The following is a 14,054-nucleotide window of genomic DNA, read 5'->3' on the forward strand; positions in this document are numbered from 1 at the left end:
TCCCAATTGGCTAGCAACTTAGAACTTTTTTTTTTTGAGATGGAGTCTCACTCTGTCGCCCAGGCTGGAGTGCAGTGGCATGATCTCGGGCTCACTGCAAGCTCCACCTCCCGGGTTCATAGCATTTTCCTGCCATAGCCTCCCAAGTAGCTGGGACTACAGGTGCCCGCCACCACGCCTGGCTAATTTTTTAAATATTTTTTAGTAGAGACGGGGTTTCAACGTGTTAGCCAGGATGGTCTCGATCTTCTGACCTTGTGATCTGCCCGCCTCAGCCCCCCTCAGCCTCCCAAAGTGCTGGGATTACAGGCGTGAGCCAACACACCTGGCCAGAACTTTTTAGAAGAGGCAAAGGCAGAGGAGAATAAAGGAAGGAGGAAGTAACTTGTGGAATGCTGAAAAAGGTAAAAATAACCTTTAAATAAGGAAGAGGAACAGGCTATGATCTAATGCTTGCTTGGACTAATATAAGCATGCCAGGGTAAATATTTAGGCTAAAGTGTGGGAGCTAAGAATATAAAGTACATTGATTTCTTTATTATGGCTAGCAGATATTTAAGAATGTTAGTACAGGCCTTTGAATAAATTTTGCTTTTAAGAGAAGTTACTATTTATTTCTAATGAGATGGGGAGGAAAGTCTTTGAAGAGGAACCTCTACTTTACTTTTTACGTAAGTAACCTGGTGGCTGCTGGGGAAACCCTTAAAACACTGGGCAGTAGAACTCCACTGAGGTTAGTGTCAGCTCCCTTGAGGCCAAGAGCAACTGCTCACTTGGGAGTTTTGGCTGCTGTCGCTTGGCCTCTGGGCCCTCCTGGGGCTGGTTCTGTGCTCCTTAGTCTGTGGGAAGTTACTAGACCCAGCTTCATTTCCAAAATATCTCAAGCTGCCATTTGATAAGAGTAGCATTGGAACACAGAATTAGGCTTACCCCTGTTGCCTTGTGAGGGCTTGGCTGGGTGGTGGGTGTTCCTGGATCTTTTATGAATCTCACCTGCAATATCTGGTCCTTTCAGAGTTTCTTGGGACAGATTGACCCTAGTAAGGCTAAGGAATTGGGATAGTAGTAGCATCTTCTGTCTCTGCGCAGTACTTTACATACATGATCTCATTTAGACCTTATAACAGCTCTGCACGGCTGGTGCTGGTGAGGAACTTGAGACTTAGTAGTGCAGTACTTGTCCCAGGTCGTCGTCCAGTGCGAAGGATAGCAGGACAGGGCACGGGGAGAAGAGCACAGAAACACCAGTGGGAATAACAAGGTGACAGGCTCTGTTGGGAAGCTCTGTCTCTCTCTCTCTCCCTTTTTTTTTTTTTTTTTTTTTTTTTTGGTGAGATGGAGATTTACTCTTGTTGCCCAGGCTGGAGTGCAATGGCACAATCTCGGCTCACCGCATCCTCCGCCTCCCAGGTTCAAGCGATTCTCCTGCCTCAGCCTCTCCTTCCTCAGCTGGGATTACAGGCATGCGCCACCACACCCGGCTAATTTTGTATTTTTAGTAGAGATGGGGTTTCACCATGTTGCCCAGGCTGATCTCGAACTCCTGACCTCAGGTGATCTGCCCGCCTCTGCCTCCCAAAGTGCTGGGATTACAGGCATGAGCCACTGCGCCTGGCCAGCTCTGTCTCTTGATTAAGGTGGAGGATATTCTCAGCTCGTCTTTTGGGACCAGCCAGACCAGAAATGTGGAGCATATTGGCAAACCAGCAGCCTCAGGATTTGGAAGAAAGGCTGCTCAGAGTGTCAGTTGCATATCAACCAGCTGAGAGCCTGAACTTTCCGGAAGACATGGCTCTTGGGTAGCCACTGGGAACAGGTTTAAAACAGCTTTGGTTCCTTGAGTTCTTTGTGGGGTGATTGGTGCGAATCACAGTTGATAGCACCCTGAAAGCTTCAAGGCCACATCTCCCAGGGGAAGGTAAGCTCTCCACAATGCATAGAAACGCAGAAAACTCCAAGTTCTTTATGCTAAGAAACAAAAAGGGCTCAGAAAGGCTGAACACAAAGTCAAGGAAGAGAAATTGATAACTTTTGGTTAAAGGGAAGGGTTTCCAGCCTTTTGGCCAGGACATCCACTACCAAGTCCAAATCCTGACTTGGCCTCAAGCTTTTGTAAAGGGATGCATCGTGTCCCTTTTGACCTGCTGATAGTTTTTTTTGAGATGGAGTCTTCGCACTGTCACCCAGGCTAGAGTACAGTGGCGTGATCTCGCCTCACTGCAACCTCTGCCTCCCAGGTTCAAGTGATTCTCCTGTGTCAGCCTCCGGAGTAGCTGGGATTACAGGTGCCTGCCACCACGCCCGGCTAACTTTTTGTATTTTTAGTAGTGATGGGGTTTCACCATGTTGGCCAGGCTGACCTTGAACTCCTGACTTCATGATTTGCCCACCTCAGCCTCCCAAAGTGCTGGGATTACAGGCGTGAGCCACCATGCCCAGCCGACCTGCTGATAGTTTGATAAAACAGAAGTTTTACTTTCTAGAATTTCTACTCATTGTATGTTTTGGATGGTTTCTCTCTCTGTAAGCATTCAGTATTCTTGAATCTCAAGTTTTGAAAGGAGCCCTAACTTGAAATCCACTCGCTGGCCTCTTAATGAAGTGAACCGTTTCTATTGCCCTTTTAGTTCTTCCTGAAACCCTGACATTCTGGTGTTCATGTGACTCTTCTTTCCCCTTGCTACTCAGAGAAAGCGTCGTGGTGGAGCAATAAATTCTAGACAAGCCCAGAAGCGAACTCGGGAAGCAACCTCCACCCCAGAGATTTCCTTGGAAGCAGAACCCATAGAACTCGTGGAAACTGGTAAGATTGCCAGGGACACTACAACTGTGGGGTGTTAAAGTGGAGAGAGAACACGTACCAGGGTGAGCTAGTAGAAGGTGCTTTCAGTGTCTTTAGAAGGCCTGCCTATGCAGTCTCACACTCAGCATTTACAACTCAAAGCTTCACAGATTCTGAAATAGCCTCTCAACTGGGCTAACTGTTCAACTCTGGTAATGTGCAGCAGTGGGGTAGGACCCATTTAAAAAAAAAATCTCTAGCGCAAATGAGATAGCCCACCTTTTCTATTTGAAATTGCATCCCCAATTGCTTGACCTTGTAAAGTACTTCGCTTTCCTCTTCTGTTTTTCATTAAGACACGAAATCACCCAAGAAGGTAAACTTGTCCACAGAGCTCCCTGTGTTGGAGCTTGGTGTAGGCAGAGGCCAGATTGGATTTCCCCTTTCTGCCTGCTCAAGAAGTGGTTGATGGCTGGCCTACGTCCCTTTGCTCTGCATATATTGGCTTTTATAACTAGGATACCTGCAAACTGGCATTTTATTTATTTTTATTTATTTATTTATTTATTATTATTTTTTTTGAGATGGAGTCTTGCTCTGTTGCCCAAGCTGGAGTGTAGTGGTGCAATCTCGGCTCACTGCAAGCTCCACATCCTGGGTTCACGCCATTCTCCTGCCTCAGCCTCCCGAGTAGCTGGGACTACAGGCGCCCGTCACTGCACCCGGCTAATTTTTTGTATTTTTAGTAGAGACAGGGTTTCACCGTGTTAGCCAGGATGGTCTCGATCTCCTGACCTCGTGATCCGCCCGTCTCGGCCTCCCAAAGTGCTGGGATTACAGGCGTGAGCCACCGCGCCTGGCCATGCAGACTGGCATTTTAAACAACTTAGTGCAAGATAAATTTCATGGGTCCCCCAGGAGAAGTGAAGTTCTCTATGTGGTCTCTGAGTTTCACTTCTACAGATGAGTTCTTGAAATCCTTGACTTGAGGCTAGGATCCTGGCTCTAGACCAAAAAGGAACCAACTGCTTTCCATCATGGCAGTTGTCATACTCTAGGCAGTCTTACCCCTGTGTGTGCTTAGGGCTGCCCATTAGAGCACTGTTTTGTTTTTGTTTCTGTCTGAGACAGAGTTTCGCTCTGTCACCCAGGTTGGAGTGCAATCACACGATCTCAGCTCACTGCAACCTCTGCCTCCCAGGTTTAAGCGAGTCTCCTGCCTCTGCTTCCCAAGTAGCTGGGATCACAGGTGCCCACCACCACGCCCGGCTAATTTTTTTTGTATTTTTAGTAGAGACGGGGTTTCACCATGTCAGTCAGGCTGGTCTCGAACTCCTGACCTCAGATTATCCACCTGCCTTGGCCTCCCAAAGTGCTGGGATTACAGGCATCCACCGCCCAGCCTAGAGCACTTTTTTTGTAAGAGCCCAGAACTGTGTTCACCAGAAAGAGAATGGTTCAATAAATTGTTGTATATCAGTATATGGACTGTTGGGCAGCCCTTCTTTTTAATAAAGAATGCAATAATTTTATATAAATTATATTGTATGTCTAAGATTATCATGGTTTTTATTCTTGTGAAACTCTTTGATACAAGAAAATAAAACAGGCCAGCCAGATTGCTTGAGCCCAGGAGTTCCAGATCAGCCTGGACAACATAGCGAGACCCTGTCTCTATAAATAAAAAAATTAGCCAAGTGTGGGAGGCTGAGGTAGGAGGATCACTTGAGCCTGGAACATTGAGGCTGCAGTGAGCCGTGATCATGCCACTGCACTCTAGCCTGGGCAACAGCAAGACCCCACCTAAAAAATAAATAAAAGAAGTTACATTGGGTTGGGTGCCGTGGCTCATGCCTGTAATCCCAGCACTTTGGGAGGCTGAGGCGTGCAGATCACCTGAGGTCAGGAGTTTAAGACCAGCCTGGCCAACATGGCGAAACCCCGTCTCTACTAAAAATACAAAAATTAGACGGGCGTGGTGGCGGGCGCCTGTAATCCCAGCTACTTGGGAGGTTGATGTGGGAGAATCACTTGAACCTGGGAGGTGGAGCTTGCAGTGAGCCAAGATTGTGCCACTGCACTCCTGCCTGGACGACAGAGCGAGACTCCGTCTCAAAAAAAAAAAAAAAAGTTAAATGCATTACAAGACACTTTCCCCAAATATTAGACCAATACTATTTCTAAAAAAAACTTCATTTAGTATTTTGTTGTTGTTGTTTGTTTTTGAGATGGAGTTTTGCTCTTGTTGCCCAGGCTGGGGTGCAGTGGCGTGATCTCTGCATCTCGGGTTCAAGCGATTCTCCTGCCTCAGCCTCCCGAGTAGCTGGGATTACAGGCATGTGCCCCACGCCTGACTAATTTTGTATTTTTAGTAGAAATGGAGTTTCTCCGTGTTGGTCAGGCTGGTCTCGAACTCTCAACCTCAGGTGATCCACCCACCTCAGCCTCCCAAAGTGCTGGGATTACAGGTGTGAGCCACTGTGCCTGGCCCATTTAGTGCTTTTTAATATTAACAGTAATCAGAAATAAAAATGGTTGTGCGTCATTTTTTACTTTATATAAATGGAAGTTGTACATTAACTGTTTGGTCCATGTCCTTCTCACCTTTATCCTGTGCTCACGTAGACATCACGGTATACCCTAAGGGCTGAAAGGCAAGCTTCACAACAGATGCAAGCCATTTTGTCTGTTGAGGTTCTAGGGATCAGTATATATCACTGTTATTCTCCATCCAACTAGGGAGACAAACTTGAGAGATAAATGGAAATTAAAAGTTTGTCCTTGGCCGGGCACAGTGGCTCACGCCTGTAATCCCAACACTTTGGGAGACTGAAGCGGATGGATCACGAGGTTAGGAGTTCAAGACCAGCCTGGCCAAGATGGTGAAACCCCATCTCTACTAAAAATACAAAAAAAATTAGCCAGGCATGCTGCCGGTCGCCTGTAATCCCAACTACTCGGGAGGCTGAGACAGAGAATTGCTTGAACCCAGGAGGCGGAGGTTACAGTGAGCCAAGATCGCACCACTGCACTCCAGCCTTGGCGACAGAGCGAGACTTTGTCTCAAAAAAAAAAAAAAAGAGTTTTCCCTAGATTAACCGATGAAGTTACTAAGCTAAGCCTGACTTTTGGTCCTTGGGCCAAGTGAGAGTGGTCAGCTTCCCCTGCTGGGAGGAGCAGAGGTTTCAGCCTGGTCCATCCCAAAGAGAAAGGCCCAGGGCTGGGCATGCACGGTGCGTTCTCCCAGATGGGGCACAGAGGCATAGCCGTGTGGAAGTGGGATGCCGTGGAATAGAGGTGTGCACATGCGCACACATACATAACCCCCAGGTACATTTGTAAAAGCCATGCCTCCCCACTCAGAGCAGAATTCTGGAAGGGTGTGTTTACTGGCTTTCCCTCCCGAGGGAGGTGTTGGTCCTGGTGCTCTTTGCAGTGTGTACTTCAGGATTGTTTTAGTTTGGGGTAAGCCTATATTACATTAGCAGTCATACTAAAGTGTAGAGGGATACAATCTTACTTTCCTCTTAATCTTAATGCTTGTTGAAATCCTTTCTTTTGAAGCTGGAGATGAAATTGTGGACCTCACTTGTGAATCTTTAGAGCCTGTGGTGGTTGATCTGACTCACAATGACTCTGTTGTGGTAAGTGTTGGAGTGTGAGAGTCGGCTGTTTCTTGGGTGTGGGTCCCTGGCCATTGCCAGCATCTGACAGCCTTGGTCACAGACTCCAAGTCAAGGTTACAGCTTATGCTAAAGAAGTTCGTGCATCTTGTGGAATTGAGCTTTTAGAAAGAAAATAAACAGTAACAATAAGAATAATAAAGAAGTTCACACATTCAGTGACGAGAGCCCAAAATGAAAAATGTTTCTGGAAAATCATTTGTTATAGCCTTGTTGCCTATGGAGTAGGTCTGTGTAACCAACCTGACCTTGCCACACCTGGGCACAAAAGTGGTTTGGGGAGAATCTCAAGGCCCCCACATCTGTCTTCAGTCCCTGATTCCACAGTTTACACCAGCTGTGTGACCTTGGGCATGTGACTTAGCCTCATTCACTTTCCATGAAATGGGGACAGGTCACTCATGTCAGCAGGGCATGGTGTAAGAGATCTTACAAGAGATGCTGTGTTAGAGTGCCTGCCACCTAGAATGGTGCCCAGTCACTGTTGAGTTTATGCCCTCCCAGCTGAAAGGAAAGGGAACGTTGGCTCAGCACTGCCAGTGGGAAATCTCTCAAGTTCCAAAAGCACCTGCTGCTTAGCATGGCCTCAGGGGATGCAGGCTCCCTGCGTTGCCACCTGATGCCTGCTGCATCCTGATGCCAGGGAGGCTGGAGTCCAGGAAGCTGCCTGTGTGCCTGTCCTGCCTGCCAGGAGGGAGGCCTTGTCTGGTCAGAGGACACATGGAGAAGCTATTTTTGATGGACCTGTTAAATAGTGCATGCAGGTCTGGGGATCTGGTCAGCATATTAAGGGCAGGTTTGCCTCTGGAAGATGCCCCTTGAGCATGTTCTGGCCGTGTGCTCGGAGCACAGGTCAGGGGTCGGGGCACTTGGCAGCATTGGCAGTGGGGTGGTAAGTGCTGCTGAGGACTGTGGGGTGTGGGGGCTGCTAGTAGCTGAGTCTTCGCCTTGGCCCTGGGCTCACTAGTGTTGGGGTTATCCTGTTTGGCTGATGCCTGGGTGTCTGAATAGGGACACCCCATAGGTGTTGCTTCTTAGCTGTGCTGAGAACTTCAGAATAGGGTTATACTTAGAAGTTTCAAGACTTCAATGCAAAGAAAAGGGCAGGGATGGAAAACCATCTGAGATAAGCAGCAGTGGGTTTAGTTGTAAGTGGTCCCTGCTTAGGTCTCATTAGTGTGTTTTCTGAGGTACATACACACATATGACTTTGCTTATCATCCCTATGTACTCCATGGAGTTCTGGAAAGATAACTAATTTGGTATGTTAGCTGACAGCTACAGCACAGTCACTAATTTTTTTCCCTCTTTCTTTTTCCTAGCTGTGACACCTTGGTTTCACCAGTTGCTAATTAAAGCTGGAAAGTGGTGTCTACAGAAGTTTTTGGTTTTTTTTTTCTTGAATACTCAGTGTTCACCACAGTCTTCTTGGCCTTCTCGCTGCCAGACCCTGAGGAGAGAGCTAGGATTCTGACTGCAAGAAGACAATGATTGATTGACTTTTGTTGGCTGACAAACCAACATCATTTCCCCTTTCACACTTGTGTTTTCTTTTGCTTTAGAAACAGGGTCTCAGGCTGGACGCGGTGGCTTACGCCTGTAGTCCCAGCACTTTGGGAGGCCGAGGTGGGCAGACCACGAGGTCAGGAGTTTGAGATCAGCCTGGCCAACATGGTGAAACCTCGTCTCTACTAAAAATACAAAAATTAGGGCGGACGTCTGTAGTCCCAGCTACTCAGGAGGCTGAGGCAGGAGAATTGCTTGAATCCAGGAATCAGAGGTTGCAGTGAGCCAAGATCACGCCACTGCACTTCAGCCCGGGAGACAGAGTGAGACTATCTCAAAAAAAAAAAAAAAAAAAAACGAAAAAAATACAAAAATTAGCCAGGCGTGATGATGCATACCTGTAATCCCAGCTACTCGGGAGGCTAAGGCAGGAGAATTACTTGAACCCAGGAGGCGGAGGTTGCAGTGAGCCGAGATTGCGCCACTGCACTCCAGCCTGGGCGACAGAGCAAGACTCCGTCTCAAAAAAAAAAAAGAAAAGAAACAGGGTCTCACTCTGTTGCCCAGGCTAGAGAGCAATGGCATGATCATACCTTACTGCAGCCTCCAACCCCTGAGCTTAAGTGATTCTCCCACATTATCCTCCTGAGTAGCTGAGGCTACAGGTGCATGCCACCACACCCTACTAAATTTGGGTGGGGTGGTGGTGGTGATTTTTAAATATTTTTGTAGAGACAGGATCTCACTGTGATGCCCAGGCTGGTCTTGAACTCCTGGGCTCAAGCAGTCACCCACCTCAGCCTGCCAAAGCACTAGGAGTACAGGTGTCAGCCACCACACTGGCCAGCTTTGTTTTGTTTTGATGACTAAGCTGCTCTTGCTGCAAGGGCTTCCTCTCTGAACTTCCCTACCTTTCTTCTGTTTCCCTGGGCTAGGGCTCCATGTTGGCAGTCCTACTCCCAGTTAACCTGGGGCTGCCTGCTTAACCTTTATAAGATCTGCAGTCATTGGGAGACCCAGGGACCAGGAATATTGGCATTGAGGGAGCTGCCCTGGAAAATGGATGAGTGGCCAGAGGGAGAGCTGATAGGTAAAAGGGAGACGCTCCTGGCTTGGGAAGCAGGAGTCCTAGGTTCTGGTCTCAGATCTACTGGTCAGTTTGATCAGTGGATTTATCTCACACTGTCCTCAGTGTTCTCAGCCACAAAATAATTGTTTTGGACTTGATAGCTCTTGCTAATCATTCTCTACTTATTTTTTATTTTAATAAGTCCAAATGCCAGTTTATGAATTTACACTGAGACATATACTTGAGTTTGGAATTCTGCCTCTGAACAAATCTGTTTGGGAGGCCTCTAATGCTATTCACTGAGGATAAGGGGCATCTATAGGTGGATCATGTGTTCAGGGTGACCCTAGACTCCACCTGCAGAAGAGTGTAAAATGGATAAATGTATTCATTCTGGAAGTGGGGTAACCTTCCTTACCAGTTCCACCAGGACCTGTCGAATAGTTTGAGTGCACTGCTTTAGCTCCGGTAGCTCTGTACCTGTAAGATAGGAATCCCTGGATACCAGGATCCAGAGGTAGCCGTCAGAACATCACGGAACCCTCTAAACTTTGTGCCTGTGGTCCCAGCTACTGGGGAGGCTGAGCAAGGAGGATCACTTGAGCTCAGGAGTTCAAGGCAAGCCTGGGCAACATAGTGAGACCCTGTCTTCTTCAAAAAAGAAAAAAAGACTGGAAACTTTGCCTACAGGGGTGCACATTCTTCCAACTTTCAAAGGAATTCAAAGCCCCTGAAAAATGAAGGGAAATGAAAAATGTGGTAAGATGCAGTGAGAGACTTTGTTCATAGGACTTTTCACTTTAGTACCTATCTCATCTCAGTAGCTTTTCCAGAACTGCTGTCTTCAACACAAAGCTCCCTACGTTTTCCCAATGCAAACCTGAGTGTTTTTAGCATTTTAACTTTACTAACAGAGAAGACATCATGGAGCGGATAAATAGATTTGCAGGCCTTTCTGTGTCTTCTCCAATGCTGTCTGGAATAATTTTCTCCACCACTTCTTTCAAGTTATTTGTTTGCATCTCTCTCTCTCTTTTTTTTGAGATGGAGTCTCGCTCTGTCGCCCAGGCTGGAGTGCAGTGGTGCGATCTCGGCTCACTGCAAGCTCCGCCTCCTGGGTTCCTGCCATTCTCCTGCCTCAGCCTCCAGAGTAGCTGGGACTATAGGCGCCCGCCACCACGCCCAGCTAAGTTTTTGTATTTTTAGTAGAAACGGTGTTTTAGCATGTTAGCCAGGATGGTCTTGATCTCCTGACCTTGTGATCCGCCTGCCTTGGCCTCCCAAAGTGCTAGGATTATAGGTGTGAGCCATCGTGCCCGGCCTTGTCTGCATCTCGTGGGTCATGATTTCCATCATCTTAGACCTGTTGGTGCTGAGGTTTTCTCTAACCATTGGTAGTCTAGACATCAACATGAGCTTCAATCATGGTCTGCCTTTTTTTTTTTTTTTTTTTTGAGACGGAGTCTCACTGTCACTCAGGCTAGAATGCAGTGGTGTGATCTCAGCTCACTGCAGCCTCCGCCTCCTGGGTTCAAGTGACTCTCCTGCCTCAGCCTCCCGAGTAGCTGGGACTATAGGCGTGCACCACCACGCCCAGCTAATTTTTGTATTTTTTGTAGAGACAGGATTTTGCCATGTTGTCCAGGCTGGTCTCGAACTCCTGACCTCAAGTGATCCGCCTGGGTGGTCTGACATTTTTTAAATCACACAACACATTTTGTCATGGGTAAGACCCATGCATGGAAGCTAGGCAGTTTTTGCCCTGAACATCTTGAACAGTCAGCTTCAGTTTTCTGCAAATCAGCAAGCCTTCAAACATAACCCTTGAGGCCATCAGATACAATTTTGGTTCCTTGAATCCTATAAACTTTTTAAATAGTTGAAAAAATTGAACTAGAACAAAGCAAATGGTTAGTTGTTTTCTTTTCCCCCTGAGACAGAGTCTCGCTCTGTCGCCCTGGCTGGAGTGCAGTAGCACAGTCTTGGCTCACTGCAACCTCCATCTCCAGGGTGCTGGTGATTCCCATGTCTCAGCCTCCTGAGTAGCTGGGATTACAGGTGCATGCCACCACGGCCAGCTAATTTTTGTATTTTTAGTAGAGACAGGGTTTTGCCATGTTGACCAGGCTGGTCTTGAACTCCTGGCCTCAAGTAATATACGTGACTCAGCCTCCCAAAGTGCTAGGATTACAGACGTGAGCCACCATGTCCGGCCTCCTTGGTTGCTTTTTAACAGCAAATAATCTTTTTTTTTTTTCCATTTTGTGTGCTTTCTCCAAATTTGGTTTTTTGTTTTTTTTTTTTCCCCCCCTTGAAACAGGGTCTCACTTTGTTACCCAGGCTGGAGTGCAGTGGTGCCATCACAGCTCACTGCATCCTGTACCTTCTGGGCTCAATTGAGCTTCCTGCCTCAGCCTCCTAAATAGCTGGGACTGTAGGGGTGTGCCACCATCCCTGGCTGATTTTTTATATTTTTTTGTAGAGACAAGGTCTTACTATGTTGCCCAGGGTGGTCTCAAACTCCTGGGCTCAAGCAATCCTCCCACCTTGGTCTCCCAAAGTGCTGGGATTATAGTTGTGAGCCGCTGAGCCTGGCCTTGGATCACTTTTCATGAGCGTGTTCAGTATGCCAGTCTCTGCTCTGGCTAGAAGCAGTGCAGTGGTAGAAAAGAGACTGGCACCTCTCTTTAAGGAATCGAGATTTTTTTAAGGGGGAGGTTATTGAAAATGTTACTTAGGCTGTTCTTCTTAAATTTCCAAAGATTGTCTCTTAGTAAGGTTGATTTTTCTGGAATTTTTTTTGGTCTGTTTCTACAATGTATTAATAAGTCACACTATTTGTGTTTTATTCTGTATCCTGCCTGGTTTTCCATTTATGAGACTCTCTAGAAAGGATACTTGATAAAGGCTTTTCTGGAAGGAAAGGAAAGGAAAAGGGAGGGGAAGGGGGAGGGGAGGGGGAAAGGGAGAGGGGAAATTGGGGAGGGGAGGGGAGGACCCTATAGATCTCTGGGTGTAAAGGAGACAGGAGGCACACCGTTGGAATAAGTGAGCCATCCCAATTCCATAGAAAGAAAGAAAGATGAGCTCCGAAAAGCCCAAACATCATATCCAGGAATTAGCCAAGATGGGTTGGCTGCTCAACTAGAACGTGATTGTCAGCACCAGTCTTCCTGACTCTCCTGCCAGTGCTCCAAGTAACAGGCATCAGTAACTGCATGATGTGTGTAGCTGTTGGACATCAAGTAGCCTTTTGTGTGCACAGTGCTTGAAGATGGCTGTTTTTCCAGTGGAGCAATGTGCAGTGCTGTGAGCTGTAAAGTTGTCTAAAGCAAGTGTGTCTTGGTGCCCTTGCTGGGTGAACATTCCTAGAAATGCCAGGCAGGGGCCGGCCTGAGTGCACAGGACCCAGTGATTCCTCTACTTGCTGCTTTCGTGCGAAAGTGTTCTGAGGCTCACCGGTGCTTTTAGAAGCACAAAGGGGCTTCGAGTGACCAATCAGATGTGCCTGCTGTCTGTGTCCACTCGTCTCCAAATGCTCTGACCTGTGGACTGTTCTCCATAGTTGAGAAGAAGCTAGAGTAAAATAAAATGTATGAGTGAGTGAATCTTTTTCTTTTTTTTTCTTTTCTCTTTTTGAGACAGCGTCTTGCTCTGTTGCCCAGGCTGGAAGGCAGGGGCCCAATCTCAGCTCACTGTAGTCTCAACCTCCCAGGTTCAAGAGATCCTCCTGCCTCAGCCCCAGGAGTACTGGGACTACAGGCATGCACTGCCATGCCCAGCTTACTTTTTGTATTGGCAGGGTCTTGCCATGTTGCCCAGGACGGTCTCGACCTCCTGAGCTCAAGCAATTCAGTCCGCCTTGGCCTCCCAGGGTGCTGGGATTGCAGGTATGGGACACCATGCCCAGCCCAGGAAGTGTGAATTTCTGATCTTGGGCTAGCTTACCACAGTACTAATTAAACTATTCAGTTCAGGGGATTAGTTAATTGTTGTTGTTTCAGTTTTGGTTTTTCACTTATCTTAAAAGCCTCTCAAATAGATTAGAGGCCCCAGAGCTTGTGTTACACCTCTATCCATCTCAACTCATCCGGTAGGCGTTTATGAAGCGCTGGTACTCTTCCCTCTGCACCCATCTTCTGTGCTGGGCAAGCACTGTGCCACCTGCAGGGCCATAGCTGTGAGTTAGGTTCATTACAGAGTTCTTGAGATGTCTGCAGGGATTCTGGAATTTGATGTGACTCGGCTACTGGGTGGAGGGAATACCAGTGATCAATACTGTATTGTCCACCAGCTGAGAGGCCAGGCTGTGGTGTTTGGTTTTGTTTTGGGTTTTTTTTGTTTTTTTGTTTTGTTTTGTTTTGTTTTTGAGACGGAGTCTCACTCTTGTTGCCCAGGCTGGAGTGCAATGGTGCAATCTTGGCTCACCACAACCCCTGCCTCCCGGGCTCAAGTGATTCTCCTGCCTCAGCCTCCCAAGTAGCTGGAATTACAGGCGCCCACCACCACACCCGGCTAATTTTTGTAGTTTTAGTAGAGACAGGGTTTCACCATGTTGGCCAGGCTGGTCTCAAATTCCCAACCTCAGGTGTTCTGCCTGCCTCTGCCTCCCAAAATGCTGGGATTACAGGCATGAGCCACCGGGCCCGGGCTTTTCTTTTTTTCTTTTTGAGACAGTTTCACTATTGTTGTCTAGGCTGGAGTGCAGTGGCGCAACCTCGGCTCACTGCCCCCTCCACCTCCCGGGTTCAAGTGATTCTCCTGCCTCAGCCTCCCAAGTAGCTGGGACTACAGCCATGCACCACCACAGCCAGCTAATTTTTGTAGTTTTACTAAAACTCTCTACTAAGAGACGGGATTTCACCATGTTGGCCAGGCTGGTCTCGAACTCCTGACCTCGAGTGATCTGCCCGTCTCGGCCTCCCAAAGTGCTGGGATTCCAGGTGTGAGCCACCACACCCAGCCTGTGGTGTCATTCTTATACTGAAGACTCATCTGTAAGCTGTTTTTCTCT

At 47.6% G+C, this 14,054-nt stretch overlaps 1 protein-coding gene across 1 annotated transcript in view; it reads left to right on the top strand.

Annotated features, from left to right (window-relative positions):
• Nucleotides 1-14,054, top strand: part of RNF4 (ring finger protein 4) — a 43,809-nt gene that overhangs the window by 23,903 nt on the left and 5,852 nt on the right. The window contains exons 3-4 of the mRNA XM_002814519.4: nt 2,689-2,803; nt 6,347-6,426. Of these exons, the coding sequence (XP_002814565.1) occupies nt 2,689-2,803; nt 6,347-6,426 (195 nt within the window). The remainder of the gene's footprint in view (nt 1-2,688; nt 2,804-6,346; nt 6,427-14,054) is intronic.

Source organism: Pongo abelii, chromosome 3 (genome assembly GCF_028885655.2).
Source record: "Pongo abelii isolate AG06213 chromosome 3, NHGRI_mPonAbe1-v2.0_pri, whole genome shotgun sequence".
Taxonomy (NCBI): domain Eukaryota; kingdom Metazoa; phylum Chordata; class Mammalia; order Primates; family Hominidae; genus Pongo; species Pongo abelii.